Source organism: Meles meles, chromosome 6, assembly GCF_922984935.1.
Source record: "Meles meles chromosome 6, mMelMel3.1 paternal haplotype, whole genome shotgun sequence".
Classification (NCBI taxonomy): Eukaryota; Metazoa; Chordata; class Mammalia; order Carnivora; family Mustelidae; genus Meles; species Meles meles.
Window position 1 is genome coordinate 67,192,146 of NC_060071.1, and position 18,584 is coordinate 67,210,729.

The following is an 18,584-nucleotide window of genomic DNA, read 5'->3' on the forward strand; positions in this document are numbered from 1 at the left end:
GGTGTCCTGAGAAGAGCAAACACCAAGGGTATTAAACCCTTCAGTGTGTCAGCTACACTACAGTGATGCCTTGTCCTGGGGCATCTGCGGTGATTTAGAAATATGCCCACAGATTCTTTGATCTCCTCATTTCTGGAAGTAGAACTTAATTCTCTTCCTTTGTGTGTGGGTTGGACTTAGTGACTTGCTTCTAACAAACGGAATTAAAACAGAAGCAATAGTGTCTAACATCTGAGACTAGGTCATAAAGAAGTGAATCCTTCAGTCAGACCTTCAGATGACTGCAAGCCCATGGTAGACCCTGAGCCAGAGCCAGAGCCACCCAGCTAAGCCTCTCCTGAATTCCTGACCTATAGAAATGGAGCGATAATAAATCCTTGTCATTTTAAGCCAAGTTTTGTGGCATTCTGTTAGCTATAGATAACCACAGAATCCCTACGGGAGTAATGGAAATATAAAATTCCCCTAAACTCAGTCTGAACCAAAAAGAAGTTGGGCCCCCCCGGACGACTAGAGGTTTCCACTGCTTCTGTTTTCAGGCTGAAGAATAATACAGAGGATTCTATGCCCATTTGATCCCGTGAAAATGCTCAAAAGAAATAGGACCATTGACTGTGTAACTTCTGGGGTGGGGAGAGGTACCAACAGGTGACTCTGAGAGCCTGGGCTTACTGATTCAAGTAATTAACAAATGCAGGAGCAATTAAACCTTCTCTCCTAAGGCTCTGATACTCAAATTGTGGCCCACAAATCAGGGGGTCAGCATCATCTGGGAGCTTGTTGGAAATGGAGACTATTAGGCCCATCCTAGACCTACTGAATCATTTTAACAATATCCCCAGGTGACTTTAATATATAAAGTTTGAGAAGCACTGTCCTAAGAATATTCGAAAGCATCCATCTAACCACATCAGGAGGGACTGCTCTCCCCAGACCAAAGGGAAGGTGAGTAATCTCGTCTGAAAGTTGCTAAGAACTCCGCTCCTCACCACCAACCACCACCACCAGCAGCAGCAACCCTGCTCTGCCCCAGCGTTTGCCATGAAAAACTGTAAGAAAAAGACATCATGTAGAGTGAATAATTAAGATGGATCTACCAGATCTACGGGTCTTCACTCTGCTTCCTACACTAAAAATGCCACACCTCCCTGTGGGAGAGAGGGAAGGAGGGGGAGAGGCAAAGCAGTTAGGAGAAGGGAGGGGGACAGGGGGAGGGGGGAGTGCTTCTTTGCCTCTCACTGCTCCAGCTCCTGCCTTCCACAGGCTTTGGCAGGATGTGGAAGCCAACCTTTGGTCCCTTACTCACTGATCATTCTCTGGGCCTGAGTTCATATATCACTCCTGTACCTCTCTGTCTGTGTCCCCAATTCAGGGACAGCACATATTGGACTAAAGGAGATATTGAAAAGGGACAACAAGGCTCTGGGCTGTGATTCTCAATGTGGCAGTGAGGAGAACGTCCCCTGGGGGGAGAATCTGTGTGTCAGAATCTGTGTGTGTCTCCCGGGTTTGAAAAAGCACTGCTGGACCTTCTGGTTTGCTCCCTTCCCACCCAGAGGGGACAAACTCCTCCTGACACTGAGAACCATTGTCTTTATGAGGCATCTTTATTTATTTTTAAGATTTTATTTATTTGACAGAGAGAGCACAAGTAGGTGGAGCAGCAGGTAGAGGGAGAGGAAGAAGCAGGCTCTCTGCTGAGGAGGAGCCCGACTCAACTTGGGGCTCAATCCCAGGACCCCGGGATCATGACCTGAGCTGAAGGCAAATGCAAACGCTTGACAGACAGCACCATGGCACCCCATGAGGCATCTTTATTGACGGGTGCATGGTGGGTGCCTCCGTGAGCTGGGAAGTATACAGGTTTCCACTACTGAGTGGGGTTTCTTCAGACTAATGGAGGTAGGACAGCTACGGGGGGGTCAAGGGTCAGACCATGGGAATACTGCCGGGCAATGGTACAGCAACTGCTGGGAAAGGGGGGACAAGTCAACGTCCTAAAAAACAAAGCACAGCTTTTGAAGTCAAGAAGGGAGCTCATGAAAGAATCGGCCATCAGCTTCAGGGGACAGAGCTGTACTAGGTCCCCCTCCCTTTTCTGCCACAGTGACATTCATCAAGCTTCATGTTTTGTTCACTGAAAGAGGAACCAATGTGTTGCTGCTGTTGGACATGAGAATGTGTTCCACAGGACCCGTAGCATCCCTAAACCTATTCTCAAAAGAACGTGGCATATTCTCCCCTGCCACACATGGGTCTAAGGAAGACTATCCCGTTGCCTGAGACACTGCCACTGGGGCCACTTTGTTACCAGGGAAGAGATCTGCCTGCCAGGGCTACCCAGCCCCGCCAGCTCCAGGTGAGCAAGCTAGATGGTTACGCCATCTCAGAACCTGAGAATAGGAGTGAAAGAGCCTAATTCTCTCCTATGTGAGGCAACGGAAGACCGGACACGTAGAGTGACTTGTGTGAGGTGATAAACAGTGACCAGAATCAAGGAAGACCTCCCGACTCAGGGCCTAATGCTTTTTCTACCTCCACGGTAATTCGGCTAGTTATTAGAGAGAGGGGGTCCTAAATCAAGTCAAGAGAACTCTTGTCACTGGAAAGAAATTCTCATTGGAACCAAAGAAGAAATCAGCCTTAGACCAGATTTAAGACAACAGCTTATTCTTTAGGACACTTCTTTAGGTAAATTTTGCCAATCTCTTCCTGGCCTCATCTCCATTTTTGTTTTAATGCCGATGTTGTCCTAAATTAATGGAAGTATGAATTGGGACTATCCGAAGGCAGAGTAAGTGAAAATCTAAAATGACAGCCAAGGAAAACCTGTCTTTCTGTGACATGGACATCTCTCCAAGGTGTTGGCTGTGTACTGTGCTTTCTGATATCAGAGGGTGGAGATAAATCCACAGATGGTTCCAGAATTAAAAGTTCTGACCTCTGGAAAGTTTCTCCAAAGAGTTCTTTCTTCGGTCCTGGACTTTCCTTCATCAGCCCCTGGCTTCCTCTATCATCTTATAATCATCTCCTTGCAGTCAGAGATGTTTTTCAAATTTACTTTTAATATTCTAGAGAGCCTGTACATCTTGTGCCTAGCTCCCCTACTCACCCTCCCTCCCACGCATCATCCATCCATCCATCCATCCATCCATCCATCCACTTCTGAGCACTTACATGAGTCAGGCACTGCCACAGGTGCTGGGGATACAGAAGGGAACAAAACAGAACCCCCCACTCTTACGGAGCTTACATTGCAGCGGAGAGAGACAGAAGACAATAACAAAACAAAGTAAAAATGATTTACCGAATGCCTGTTGTCAGCCACACACTGTACTGTAGTTTGTTGTAACTAGGCTCCATGCCCAATGTGGGCTCAAACTCATGACACTGAGATCAAGAGTCGCACGCCATACTGAGTGAGCCGGCCAGGGGCCCCCACACCATGCTATTTAACACGCACCCTCTCACGCAGTCCTCACCATGACTCTGGGAGGTGACTACAGGGTTTTTTTTTTCCTGCTTCATAGATGAGGACACTGACTGATTGGAGAGACTGTCCCTTGCAAAGGCAGGACTGAGGCGTTGGGCCAGAGACCATATGGTGCACAAAGTCTAAAATACTGACTCTCTGGCCTTTTATAGAAAATGCTGACCAGGCCATCTTAGCCTAGGGTAGGCTCAAGTGATGTTCACTGAAGGAACTTATGACCCATAAACTCCATTCGTTCTCGCATTTATCTGGTCATTCTATTCATATTTTTTTGTGACTAGCCCCACTCAAACATGTGTCAGGCAGTTTGTCTCCTTAGAAGGTGGGGGCCCATTTGCACTCAGTTTCTATTTGATCTTCCCAAGAGTTCACACACCTGCGGTCCCTGTTAAACGCCAAACCTGGAGCCTAATCCCCGTTTTCTCTGCCTTGTCTCTAACTCAGACAAGGAAATCTATTTATTACTTTAAAAAATGACAAAAGATTAATCAGGATTGGCAACTAAATTTATCATCTGGAGAGAGTCCAAGAGATAAATGGAAGCACAGTGCTTTACGCCTTATTTCATCCCCTCCTCTCAGTCTGGCTTTATGGGAATAGCTGAGACGGCATTGAAATTTAGGACTGATATTGCTAGGAAAAAACACACTGACAGCTAAATTAGTTTGGCAGGAAGGTGGCATGAAGGGTTCCAAGCCAGGAATGAATTATGGGTATTGAGTGAGGCTGGGGCAGGTACCCGCTCTCTCAAGATCAGCAGGGAAATGAATGAGCAGAAAGACTCACTACTTCCAAGGCCTCCACAGAATGGCCAAATCAGGCCAAGGCACCCTGCACTTCACACCCCCAGCAATGCTTGGAAAATGCATCTGGGGAAGGAGGACTGGTGAGGTGGAGAGCAAGGGGAGAATAGTCGAGGACGAGGATGCTCAGCACAGATGTATGCAGAAGAGGGAGGAGCCCACACCCCTGTCGGTGCCTTTGAAGCTTGATGACCTGGAGAGAGGCCTGGCCTTGGTCCTGGTGCTGCGCCACCAGGACTTGGATGTCTGATTGCCTGGGATAGCTCTTTCTCTGAGCCCTCAAAAGTTAGCTGCATAAGTGGTAGGGCTCTAGCTGGTGGGGGAAAAGGACAGAGGAGGAGTGGGAAGTCTCAGAAAAGGAGCACCTTTCCACCTCAATGAAGGAGAGAAGCCAGAGCTAACTGTACCCGTGCCCTGTGCAGAGCCCCTGGGGGTCCAAGGACCATGGACGCCATCCAACTGCCTCTGCTGGGCACAAGGCTTGCCCAGGGCAGTGGGGGTGTGTATCACAAAGTACAAGACCCTCGAGTAGTGGTCAGTTCTCCCAACAATTCTGTGCAGGAGCTGTACTGTCCTCATTTTATCAGTAAGGGATCTGAAGGTCAGACAAGTTACATATCTTAGGTCCAAGGCCACAGAGACGAGAAATGACAGAAATAGGGTCTGAGCTTCCGGATCTCTACTGCCTCTGGGTAGGAGAGTCTGTCCATTAGTGTCATGGAGGAACACCTGATTTAGAAAATTCTATTGTTGGGATGCCTGGGAGGCTCAGTTGGCTAAGCTGCTGCCTTTGGCTCAGGTCATGATCCTGGGGTCCTGGGATCGAGTCCCGTATCGGGCTCCTTGCTCGGCGGGGAGCCTGCTTCCTCCTCTCTCTGCCAGCCTCTCTACCTGCTTGTGTGTACTCTCTCTCTCTAACAAATAAAATCTTTAAAAAAAAAAAAAAGAAAATTCTATGTTAAGAGCTCCCCTTAAGGGCCAAGATAACCACATATTTTTGCCCTTTAATCCAATCAGAAAAGCCGAGTGCCTGCCGTGCTCAGAGCTCTCACCGGCTGCTCACTGAGTTGTAGAATCATCCCTGTCACCCTCGCTGCTGGTTGAGTGAGGTGGAGAGCGGGGGATCCGGAGGTGTGGGGTTAGGAGGCAAGGTGCTAGGTTCTCAAGAAAGAGCTGTTAAGTTTGTCCAGACATGTGGACAGCAGTGTGGACTTCTGGGTCTGCCCTGGCATCATCTCTCAGCAGGGAAGCAGGTAATGGGGAGAGGGATGGGTTCAGAGTGAGGCTCGGACTCTGAAGGTCCCGAGCAGGGCGGGCTCATGCTCCTAAAACCGCACAGTCGCTCCTGTAACTGGATGAGCAAAGTGGGAGCCCCATCCACTTCTGTGCAGGTGAGCAGAACCTGCCGTTTCCATGCCCAGTAAAGAGCATGAACACACCTCGCTGACCTCAGGACTTCAAAGGTGTTGCCTGTGCGCTGTCCCTACCATCCAGAAGAAACAATCTTCCTCATCCTTCTGATGGTACCATCAATTCTCCCCAGACTCCCACTGGGGCCCATGTGAAGAAGGCTCTTTTCCTCCCCGTCCCACTTCTTTGCTTTCTTTGCACTATTTAGCCCCATTTCTTGCCCTCTTCTCTCTCCATTTCCTCGTTTTCCTTCTCTGAGAAACTTGAGCTCCTTCTATCTGACATAAAGCTAGTGGCACGCTCTTCCGAAGAGGAAGCGAACGTAAGTCCGTATTCCTTCTTCCCTCCTCTTTCCTCTCTTTGGAATTCTCCCAAGCAGCTAAGGATCTGGAAGGAAACAGCAAAGACTTAGAGGACAGAGCCTCTAACTGGCCATGGCCTCATCCCAGTCTCCACAGTCTCCCAGGTTTTAGGGGGAGCAGAGAGCCAGCAGAGCTCTCTCTTCCTCAGCTCTAGGCTTCCCTGGCCTCGCTCTTGCTCTAGGGCCCTGCCCTCTCCAAGGTACCACCACCATTCTGCAGATATCAAAATTAGGTATTTCTAATATAAAAATTAGGGGTCCCTGGTACAGAGCAAGATGTCTGAGGCAAGACTTTGAGAGTGAATTTGTCTCATATATACAAAACCCTGGGGAAGCTTTGAAGCGCCTACTCTTTGGCCGTCTTGTAGGATGACATGGGCCCGGAAGCGCTTTCTCATCCTCAGGAGGTGCTGGATGAAACAGGATTCATTCCACACAGCTGTCTGCCCGCCACAGAACACGGCCCCCATAAGGAAGCGTCCATCCTGGACCAGATCCGTCAGCACACTGGAGTTTATCCGCGTGATTTACAACCTTCAGTATTTGCCGGCTTCTTCTGCAGGGTCCTGCTTTGGCATGTCCCAAGTACATGAGGCCATTGGAGTCTATTTCAAGCACCTGCTGCCCCCAAACAAAAGCAACCCACCCTCTCCAAAAACATCCACGGGGGCCACATCCTTGGTAAGAGAAAAAAATACTTTTGATTAATTAATGACTCCAGGTCCTTTTGTAGGTGACCAGTTTAAATGAAGTATTCACACTCGAAGGAAAGCTCACTCTGTTCCAGTTCTATTAAGTGGGTGAGCAAAGAAAGCATGTGGAAACGAAACGCAGAAGTAGGGTTCTATTTAGGAAGATTCCTTCCAAGAGTGAGAAGCTTCCAAAATAGAGGCTCTAAGAGGCTCAAGTCCCTCTTTCCCATCCTCTCCAACAGGTCTCTGTGGCTGCGGGAAGTCCCGCCTTACCTGGTTATCTCCTCCTTCAGAGCAGCAGGATCCGCGGGGTAAAACTTCACGCGGAAACACATGGTGAACGGAGGCTGGGCTGCAGAGACAGAGGCATACCCGTCTCAAGAAAGACCCTTCCCAGAGTATCACTGGGCTTCCCTCCCCACTGGGATGCACGGGCTCCTGAACCATCATGAGAAAATCCTCACAGGTTTAGGGCTAGCTTACATGGGAAATGGTGAACAATTACCAAGACTTACTGAACTCGGGAGGTTTCATCCCCCACCCCCCGGCCCCCACCCAGGGGTGAGTCTTCCCACCTTTTCAGGAAGAAGACTTACATCTCAATTGCTTCACCACAGACTTTGTAAACTCCAACCAATGCTGCAACAGAGGACACATGATGAGAAAACCCGAATGAGAAGCAGCGTCCGATATACCTTGTTGTACCCACTTGAGAGAACTGGACAGATCATAGCCCAGGGTGAAAGCCTCCCCAAAGCTTGTGATACGTAGGCTTGGAGAATAGAGAGTGATAGGGTTTTTGGAAGTAAGCCCCTATGGAACCAGCTGTGAAGGGGGAAGAGTTCCAGCTTTACCTGTCATTTCTGGGCTTGCCTGGCAATGCTGCCTTCCAAAGCAGGGTGCCAGAGTTCCAAGCCACATTCCCCGCACACCAGCAGGCACAAGCGAATGCACGTATGTGTGATGGGGACAAAGCCCCACCTGTCTTTTTTTTTTTTTTTAAAGATTTTATTTATTTATTTGACAGACAGAGATCACAAGTAGGCAGAGAGGCAGGCAGAGAGATAGGAGGAAGCAGGCTGTCCGCAGAGCAGAGAGCCCGATGTGGGGCTCGATCCCAGAACCCTGGGATCATGACCTGAGCCGAAGGCAGAGGCTTTAACCCACTGAGCCACCCAGGTGTCCCTAAAGCCCCACCTGTCTTGAGCAGGGAGATGCCCCCCCAAAGCTTTATTGGGGGGGGCAGGGGTGGCCAGTGGGGACAGAGGCTATTGGTCAGGGCTCTAGAAAGTGTCAACAGGTGGAAGTTCGTCAGTGGTGAGGAGGCATGAATGGCTGGTGCACACTCTTGTCTTTGAACAGCATATTGCCAACCCCTGTGTTAGGGCATACATACTCAGATTCCTTGGCATCCGGGGATGTTTAAGTCTCAGTCTTGTAAGATAACTAACCACAACTAATGTGTAGGAAAGTATCGTTTCCCCCCCTGGATTTTCGTAGAGGCAGGACATAGTAGCAATACCTTTTTCCCCATGGTACTTAACATTTGCAGGAAGGAAGCAACGAGATCATTCTATAACTGTTTCCCAGTTCTACATGAATGCTTTATAAAATCCATTATTGATGTTTTCTGCTTTTATGCTAATCAGGAAATCTGAGAGTTTGCAGAGAGCTACAACTGCTGTTACTTGGGATTGGATTATGTGGCAGTAGACTGAAACCATTAGCTATAAGCTCTGTGAAGGCAGAAAACTGTCAGCCACTGGCACCTTGAACAGTGTTTGAGACACGGTTGCCAAACAGACAAAGGAAGCTGGTCCGTGCTGGGTCCACATCTCCTTCTTTCCTGGCTACTTCCATGTAGTGTAACATCTTGGCCAAATCCTCCCTCTGGCAGAAAAGCAGCCAGGGCGGTGCAGACAGCATCCTGGCCTCCGGTGATTCCCAGCTCTCACCTTCTGGGCTGGGCTGTGGGTCACACAGCTAATGGACCCACTAAGAGCCAGTTCTTCCGTCCGCTCCACATGGATAATCTGGGCTGACATTCTGCTCTCTTGCTTCCTCTGATCTGAGTTCCCACGAGGCTGGCAACTCATTATAGCCACTCAATGTTGTTAAGAGGTTCTTCTCACATTACATGGCCCACTGCAGCTTGGCTTCACAGGGAAGCAAAGGCAAGAGATGAAATTGCTCGGAAACAAGTGGGGTTCGAGGGTGAGCCTGTGAAGGCGGAGGAGGTCTGTCTGATGGGAGCACATCGGCATTGTGTGCAGCGAGTGTCTGGGGCTCAGTAAACAGAATGCCCCCAGGCACATGCCTGATAGGTTAAAATCAATAAACAGTGGAAGACTGAAACTACAAGGAAAGACTGTGAGAAGCACTCTCAGCAGAAGGCAGGTGGAGCTGAACAACAAAAAGTCTAGTCTCCTTGGCCGGGGCAGAGGAGGACTTCAGTCTGCCCTTCAGTGACAGCTCAAGAAGGGAGAGGCTGGAGGAGATACGAGAGGGGAAAGCTGTCACAGCTTGTCCAGGAGATTTTAAGGATCTGATAGAGAAATCAAGAGAAATCGGATCCCAAAAAGAAAGTGATGGCCACAGTTACCTTTTACGGTGGTCTGGCTGAATCAAGGTCCTACAGACTGGGTCTGTGGTCTGGGTCACTAGCAGACTGATAACATGAGATTGGGTATGAAGGGTCAGGACAAGAGGAAAGAAAGAGGGGAGTTTCCACCTGTATTTGGGCCACTGGGCCAATGGGGCACGATCTGGAGGCTCTGGAGGCTGGAAAGGGTGCCTCCAGTTTGAGGAGAGGCTGAGAGCAGGGTGAGGCCCTGGGCCTGAGCCAGCAACAGGGGAGAGGGAGAGAGGGCAGCTCCTCCAGGAAGGACTGGGAGAGTTCCCAGACCCCATGGGGCACCTGTGCAGAGCAGGCAGTAACGGAGTGGATGTGAGCTTGGGTTCTGGTGCCTCAGGGGAACCTAAGGGAATGGGGAGCTCATCCACTCCATCTCTACCATGAGTCGATAGATCTAGAGTGACAATTTCCCCACAATTCTCAAGCACCTTTCCAAGCCCCTCCACTCTCCTTAAACCCTCAGTATAGTCACACAGCTTCAGAAAATATCAGGAACGAATTCAGCTGGAACCTGAGGACCCACACAGAGCCTGGCATCAGACAGCTCCGAGTTGGAGACTGGCAGGCCATATGCCTTGGGCAAGTGACTACTTAACCTGAGATTTTATTTCCTCATCCAGAGAATGGCTATTTGACGTGTGGATACTCATCTCATTTGTGTAAGGATTAAGGAACATATGTGAAGCTTTTAGCTTCGTGCCTGATACAACTCAGTGCTCAACATACATTGGCTAAAAGGCGTCACAAACCTGAAAAACTAGGTTTGTGCTCGGTGCACAGCTCAGCACACGGTAGCCACTCTGTACATGTTTCTTCCTCCTTTTCCCCATTTCCTTATAGTTTTCTATCTCCTCCTGCTTTTAATCTTGATCCCCTCCATGTAGTCTCTTACTTTTCTCAGGCACATTTTGACCTAACTAGAAACTAATGATATGTTTTGTCCCTTTTTCTTCATAAGCTGCTCCCTTTAGGAAATGGAGAGAACTTGGGGTAACCGGCCTTCCTTGTTAAGAAATGGCTCAGACCAAAAAATCCCCAAAAAAACAATAAGAAACTCCCTTGTAAAAACAGTCCCATCATTATATGGTAAATGGACAGCTATACCATGTGAGGACATGTGGCTTCTTGGTGTCACGGCCCTTTTGGGGTCTTATACTCTGTTCCAGAGCTGAGGAAAGTGCATATGTCAAGACCATGGAGACTTCATAGGCCAAAGGGCAGTTCAGGCTCTGGAAAGAGAGATGGACGACATCTGGAGAGTCACAGCAGGGAGGAGACAGGTCAGGGGAGAGGAAGCTGAGGGGGAGGCTGGGGCCTGGGAGTGATGGACCTGTTCTCATCTCTGTCTGGAAGGAGTCCCGTGTCTGTAGAGCAGAACAAGAACCACAGCATTGGCAAGGTGCTCAGAGGCCCATGTCAGTTGGGCTCTATCTCTGTGCTGCCCAAACTGGGGAAAGGTGAGACCCTTCGTAACCAGAACTGTGTGCTTCAGCTCATTTATTAGAAAGCAGGTGCGAGAAGCTCAGCCGGTGACCTGTGCTCAAAGACAAGAATGCCAGCCCCGTCACTCTGCCGCCAGCTGGCTAGCTTTGGGCAGATCACATCAGCCCTCGAGGCTGCCATCTCAGCATCTGTGGAACGACAGGCCACACGAGCTGAGCTCTGCCAAGGTGGCTTCCTGATCTCATTACGTGATCTGAAGAGGTGACGCCCAACTGCAGGGCCCGGGTGGCCTCTGATACCTGAGGCTAAACTCAAGAGTGCGCCTGGCAGTTCAAGGCCTCAGGCTACTGACCAACCCTCTTCTCCATGTGGGCTTCGACTATTGACTTACCCGCTGCTTGTCTGGGTCCACAAAGCGGATCCCAAAGTAGTCTTTCTCGAGAAGGTTCAGGTGGTGGCAAAGAAGGTCAAACAGGTACTGGCCTTTGGCATCTCTCTGCAGAGAAAGCAAGCTCCATTGAGAAACGATAGGGCTTCTTCAGTGTAACTCTGTTTTGATTGCCATTAAAAATCATTCAGGGGTGCCTGGCTGGCTCAGTCAGGAGAGCATGAGACTCTTGATCTCAGGGTCATGAGTTCAAGCCCCACACTGGGCCTAGAGATTACTTAAAAAAATCGTCTGTAAGTTGGATGAGGGTATGAAGAGGGCACGTGTCTGTAACCGCGTCCTCCATATTGTAATGCATTAGACAGTCTCAAGTTCCAAGGCTTTTTGCCCCTGGAAGGAGCCCAAGAATGCTTCATTCCACAAAGATGTCAAAGAAGTCAGAGGAGCATCAGGTAAGCCCAGTTCCAATCTCAAAAGCACGAAGCTTTCCAGAACTCGCAGGAGTGGGGCACGTCAGTGTGGGACACATGGAGGCCAGCTGGCCCTGCCTCTAACGTAGATCCTGAATCCACCCACTTGTCTCCATCCCCATTACCAACCCCAAGGTCAAGCCACCACCATCTCTCAACACCCTCTCTCCCCACAGCAAACAACGTGACCAGGATTTAGACATGACCTTTTATTGCTGAATATGTAACACAGGGATGTACTCGGACGTACGAAAGGATACACTATGAAGAGTAGTCTCCCTTGCACCCTGGTCATCCCGTGCCTCAGTTCCCCTCCCCAGAAGCAACCCATGACCAGCTCCTTGTGGATCCCTAATGTGGGACTGTATACATGAGCAAGCCTATTTACATATACATCACTTTTTAAAATACAGTGGCAACATAGTTCACGCTGTATTCTATTTCTTGTTGTTTTCCTCCTTAGCATCCTTTGCGAATCCTTCTCTGACAGTACATACAGACAGTCAGCGTGGTTTTTAAAAGCTGCAGACACTGGGATGAATCCACACTACTTACCCAGCTCCGTATTCAGGGAACGCCTCTCTAATCTGCTATTACAAATAATGTGGCCAGGAATACACAGTAATCTTTAATTAGCTTACCGCTCTTGCTTAAGACTGTCAATAGCTTCCCATTGGTTTCAGAATAAAACCTAAACTCCTGACTATGGCCTCCAAGGCTCTATACACCCTAGCTCCTGCCTCCCGTGAACTCCTCTTGAATCATTCTCCTCAAGGCTACTTCCCTCTCCATGGCTTCTCTCCCTGATGCCTCAAGGCTTTCGACTCCTGGGTGTGTGTACATCCTCTGCCTGAACCACCCCTCCTCCAGCTCTTCTGGGGGCTGGCGGGGTGGGGGGGGGCACGCCTTCTCTCGAGGTCTTAGCTCAAATGTCCTCTCTGCAGAGGTCTTTCCCCTACAAAAGGGCCCCTCCCAATTATGATCCATTTATCCTGTTTATTCCCTTCCTGGGACTTACAACGGTCTGTAGTTAATCTTGTTCATTTGTTTACTTGGTTTTCTTTCCTGTCTGCTCCCTTTCTAGACTATAATTTTCATGAAGGCAGGAGCCCTCCCACAGAATTTAGCATGGGCCCTGGCCTACGGAGGCTGGGTCCTCAACAATTAGTCACTGAATAAGCAAACAACTGAAGGGATAGAAGGTGGAGGGTTGGCTAAAAGTTTTCATAAATTAGAAAATTAGGCCATTTCAAAACCTTTATCTTCTCCTTCAGAGACCAGCATGGGTATTTGGGATGAGCTGGGAGGAGGATGGCTTGCCGAAAGCCGTCAGAGTTATCTGGAGCTCTGCAAGACAGCAGTCTCTGGGCCTGTCCCCTGTGGTTTCTGCAGCTCAGTGGAGATGATCACCTCTGGGGGACTGTGTCTCATTTGCATCCAAAAGCAAGGCTGACCTGTAAAATCCAACGCATCTCACCCTCGTGAAGGCCCAAGGGCCTGGTGCTGCTCTAAGAATGGGCAGACCTTTCCGACCTCCACAAAAGGTTTACACCTCACCACTTCCCTGTCTGCCGGCTCACCCTACACTTTCCAAGGAGAACTAGGGCAGGACAGCCGATCTCTCAGCAAATATCTTAAGAAGCTTATCCTTGCAGGATTGGAAGGATGAGTGAGTAGGCATCTCAAGTAAGGGAAGCAGTGCCATGAGGGCACCGGCCTTCCTTTCCTGCTGGTCCCACGCTCCCTCTCAGCACGACCCCAAGGCAGCTGCCCCTATCCTTACACCCTTTGATCTCCCACCAGAAAGAGCTACTCTCGGGGCAGACTTGTTACAAACCACGCAGGGACTTCTGGGCAGGTTTTGCGAAAGACTCCATCAACAACTGTCTCTCTGGGTGGGGACTGCTAACTATTTCCTCACTGATACCCCAGAGTGTGGGAAGAGCTTAAACTCTTCTGTAAGGTTCTTCTGGGAGCAGAGGAAATATGTTTAACTCTATCCCATGCAGCATGTCCTGTATTATTATCTCCCCCCGAGCTACTGGACTGGAATATTAAGAACAAGTTGCATATTGTGAATATTTTTCTCTAGAAATTTTGCCTTGTATAGAGGGGGCTACTTCATGGTGATCAGTAGGGTGAGTTTTCATGGCTGACGTAGTTCACTTCCATCCCTACGACAACTGTATTAGGAGCCTGGGATAGCCATGGGGAACATGTGCTTGTGGGAGAGAAATCACAAGAACTTTTAATGAGAATCATGCCTTCCATAAAAATATTTTTTATGAATAAAAATATGAATATATTCCATAAAAATATTTTTCATTTTCAGGAGCTCGCAGCTCGGATATACTCATAGGGACCTGAGCTGGTGAGAACTTTATATTCGATAGATCCAAACTCAGAGTTCTCCCACTTCACAGGAAGAAGAAGCAAACATGGCTTTCCTCATCAGATTGTTATGGAAAAAAAAAAAAAAATTCCATTATACTCCCCTTATATCAATAGAAAAGGATCTTTTTCTTGTTACTTTTCAGCATCTGGTGAAACTGATGCTCCCCACCATGAAGTCATAGTTCCCTCAGGTTCCATCTACCGATGGTAGAGGCATGGTTTTGAACTACAAGGCTCTTAAGAGACTAATGAAGAGAATCATCTTCATTTGCTGTTTCTCTGGCTGGGTGGGAGGTGAGGGGAATGGGGAGAGAGGCAGAAAGAGAGTCCCTCCTAATGGCAGAAGTCCATCAAGTTTAAATTCCAAGCAGAAACACAAAGGCAGAATCAACTCAGAGCACTGCCGTGGCACGCTTCACAGAGGGTTGCAACCCACTCCTCTCGGCTCATTCTTGCCAGGGGCTGGTGGAGAGGCCTGAGGCAGCCTTTGGCCAGGGAGGGGTCTCAGTCAGCCGAACCATCACAGCAGCCTCCCTACAAGAAGCCATTGGCAGGAACAAGTTCAGGAATTTTAAACTTCCTGTCCTTGTACTTTCAGAAGACAGTTGGCAATGTCCAAGGATTCTCTATCCATGATCTCCCTGCACTACATCTAGGGCTTTCTGGAATATTCTGTGGCAGCCCAATCTTGTCTTTCAGTGGGACGCAAAGCCAGGGAGTATTGTCCTCTTTTCCCATTGCCTACAGTTGCTCTGACGCCACACGCTAAACCCTGTGTTGAGTGTTGTGCCACTGGTTCCTCTGGAGAGACGGGCACTTGGGTTGACAGGTGACTACTGTTTTGTCACCAGGTCAGGGTTGCAAGCCTGAGGATGCTTATCTTCAGGATGAGTGAGCTGTGGGAGAGCACCCGAATCCAGAGAACCCTCTGAGGTTATTCTCTTGCCAAATATATCGCTGGGTCGAAATAACTTACTAAGCATCCACTTAAAAAATAAACTTATATTTTGTGAACCACAATAGGACCTATTGGAAAATAGTACCTAGTAGTATTTGAAAATAATAGTGCATCTACATGCAACCCATTTACTCTCTCTGTATGGTGTGCGGAGTGATGGACAGACTCCTTAGATTCACTCTGCAGCTCTGAGGTTGGGAGAATTCACATTCTCGCTCCTCCCTGGAGCTCTAGGCTCTGGTTCTCTATTCTTTAGGGAGGAGACTGAGGCAGCAAGCAGTAAGCAGGCATGGGCCAGTGACCCAAACTATTCAAGGTTAATTGCATTTTCTGACTCATAATCAATAACGCTGGCCAGGAGAGGAGCTTTATTTTAGCCCATCGTGGGGTCAGTCCCAGGGACTCTGGCATCGCCCATCCTGATCAGAGCAGCTAATGTGTAGAAAGGTCCCTACTCATTAGGTCTCACCTCATTTAATCAGCTTACCCATGAGGTAGGCAGATTTTAAGTGAAAACTACATGAGTCTTGAAGAGGCCAAGAGCAATCACAACTTTCCTGGTCCCTGGGCTACGTGCTGTTAAAGAGGAAACAGTCACAGTTTCATGGGCCCTTAGAGAAGGCGGACGTGAGAGGGAGGGTAGTAGGCAGTGGGCACCTGCAGCCCAAGAGCACAAGAGCCCGGGGGGTGTCAGGACGCCACAGCAAGGAGGGGGTGCCTAGAGGAAAGGGCAAGGGCTAAACAATTCTCCTCAGGGACCTGGCAGGGAAGGATGCGGCAGCAGGGGTGGGATGGCATCCCAGCCTCTGTTCTGGCTCAGCTTTATATTTAAATTTCTTACAGGCCAGAGAAAGCCTTCTTTATCAGTGTCCTCTGAATGCATGTGTGTGCCCATGGCTGCCAGGTTGAGGAGCAGAGGAGGGGGAATGCACTTGACCATCCCAGAGAAACAGCCAGTTAGCTCCTCTTCTCGCGGCCATGGCATGAATAAGCTGAGCCAGGAAGTGTGAATCAATGCCCGGGGAGCGGTCCTGCCCCTGTGTTCACACGCTACACCCAGCCCAGCTTTCTGAGGCAGGAGGAGAAAGGGCCCAAGTGCCAATGCGGGGGGGGGGGGGGGGGGGGCAGATTTCTTAACCTCAGCACCTTCCACACTCATTTACATTTTTCTTTGAAGGGAGGGAACTCTTGCTGAGCTCCTGGCTCAGGAGTCCACTTTTCTTGCTTAGTCGTAAACCCACAAAATCTGTCCAGGAACTGCTGAGGCTGCAGCTAGAAGAGTTGCCAAGCTCCCTCTGGGAGAAAATGGAGTAGCTCCATTTTCGGTAGGGTAGCAGCCCTACTGTCTTTGCAGCAGGTCCCCCCAGATGCAGCAGAGTCATAGGTGAGCCTGACCAGGCATGCTCTCAGCTTCTTAATCTAGAGGAGACAGAAGCCTGGACTTGTCAGGGAGGCGGGGAAGGATAGGGTCCAGGCAGGCAGTAGGGATCCAGGCCGTAGGGTCAGGAGCCATGCGGCCAGGGGAGTCAGGTGGCGATGGGGCCCCAGGGGAGTGGCCAGACCCTAAGTGGAGAGAAGTCAGGCTTCAGAACGAGAGAACAGAGCTCACCCTGACTCCTGCAGCCACTGGCCTCACCTAGTTCTTACTAAAGGTAGCAACTTCCCGCCCCAACACCACCTCCCCCCATTTGAGATGCAAACTGAGGGAGTGGGGGTGATTTTTATGATGCAAAGAGATATCTGTGGGTTCGATCCCAGGCATGGTGCCTCAGGGAGTCCTACTGGCAGTCCTTGCTGGGGTCAGAAAACAGCTGAGCTCAGCGCCACATGGTATGGCTTGTGGGGCGGGGGGAGGGGGGACACACATTCAGTCTGGAGCATGGAGGTCACTGTGTGCAAGCGAATGTCATGGAGGGAGGACGAGTGCTCAGTCAGCACAGATGGCCAAACCAGACTCAACAAGATCAAGTAAGACCCTCTGAGCAGAGCCTTCAAAGCTGCTGCTGTCCAGTCCAGAAGAGTGGGGCTCATGGGAAGGCCGGACTTCCCATGAGGTACCAGTGGTGATGCTGCAAGGGGCAAGGCGCCCTCATGCCTCTGCGGGTTCCCTGGGCCCAGTGAAGTTCCTGGGAAGGAAAAAACTCAGAGCTGGACATGAAAAAAAACAAATTTGTCTATCTTTCCCAGACCGAGGCTGGTCTCATAAGTCACGGGACTCTTAGAAGTCTCCCTGTTTCTTGCTATCGACGGAGTGCATGTCTGTTGTATTTTTCCAGCCAGCACCGAATATCTCAGTGGACTAGTCATGTCACAGCTGCAGAATTACTGAAAACTCAGCCAGGCTTGTTTAAGGAAAACTCAGTACTTTGTATTTTTGTACTCTGTGAAGCTCATATTCTCTCTGACACACACACTCCGTGCCTCTCATAAAATGTTGCTTCAGATCACTTGTAAAGAAAGCCCAGCATTTTCGGGTAGACAGACCTCTCCTTGCCCCCAACCCTAAAGATAGACTAACAACTCATTTTATTGCCTCCCCGCTCCTTCTCTTTTGCAAAGGGCAAATGAACATGCTATTTGGCAAATCTGGGCATTTGGGGGGGGCTGTAGGGAGGGGGCCTAGGTGGCCGGGGTCAGGAATATGGCCAGCCCAGCAATCTAACTGGTTCTCCTACCTCTGTAGTTCTTCCTTCAGTTTCCCTCCCTCTCAGCAGAAAACTGTTTATTTGCCTGTACTAACAAATACAATGGATTCTGAGATGGACACAACCTGTAAATGAAAGAGGCCAGGATTTCTGAGTCCTAGTGCAGTCTCCTTTTCAACTGTTCTCTCGGGTCACTCATGTTCCCTAGAAGTCAAGATGGAGGCAAAGGGAGCAGAGAGGGGAAAGGCTCTGGTAAGATGAAGGCACTTGGGGACGAGCCCCAGGCTTGGAGTCAGGGCCCTGCTCTGCTGCTTATCAGCTTGTGACCTTAGACCTGTCCCCTGATCTCTCCGAACTTCTATTTCTTTATCTATGAAACAAGGTTAAAACTACATCTCTCCAAGGATTATTGTGAGGCTTAAAACAAGAGACAAGATATACATAAAAACCCTGTGTATTTTTTCTATCAAATTCCTCTGCTTCCTGTGATGTGTTTTTTCTTTAGGCTGAATGAACATGAACATGACGAGGTCTTAGCAATGATCCACTGCACTCATGGAACAGAAAACAGTCCTCTTTGGAGAAGAACACTCTGGTGGGTTCTGGCCATGGAATGTACCCTGACTGATGGGGATGGCCACCATTTTGGAAGTTTGCCCCACAAGGATCTCCAAGCACAGGTTTGTGTCTTCTCCATACTCCAAAGCTATTTCCCTAAGACTAGGTTGGAAGAAGAGTAGAAAATATCAAATATATGCCATCAACCCAAATCCCCCAGGGGCCTGACAGCTTCTACTCAGTGCCATGGAGACAAAGGCAGAGCTTATGACCTGCTCTTGACACGTTCCTAACGCTTGGGAAGGAGGGGCTGAGAGCGGTGGGGGATGAGATA

The 18,584-nt window shown here is 49.4% G+C and overlaps 1 protein-coding gene across 4 annotated transcripts in view; it reads right to left on the minus strand.

Annotated features, from left to right (window-relative positions):
* Window positions 1-18,584, minus strand: part of FRMD5 (FERM domain containing 5) — a 320,051-nt gene that overhangs the window by 33,835 nt on the left and 267,632 nt on the right. For all 4 annotated transcript variants that reach the window (XM_046008041.1, XM_046008043.1, XM_046008039.1 and 1 more), the window contains exons 2-4: window positions 11,229-11,333; window positions 7,356-7,398; window positions 7,033-7,111 (exon numbers count right to left, since the gene is read on the minus strand). In XM_046008041.1, coding sequence (XP_045863997.1) covers window positions 7,033-7,111; window positions 7,356-7,398; window positions 11,229-11,333 — 227 coding nt within the window. The remainder of the gene's footprint in view (window positions 1-7,032; window positions 7,112-7,355; window positions 7,399-11,228; window positions 11,334-18,584) is intronic.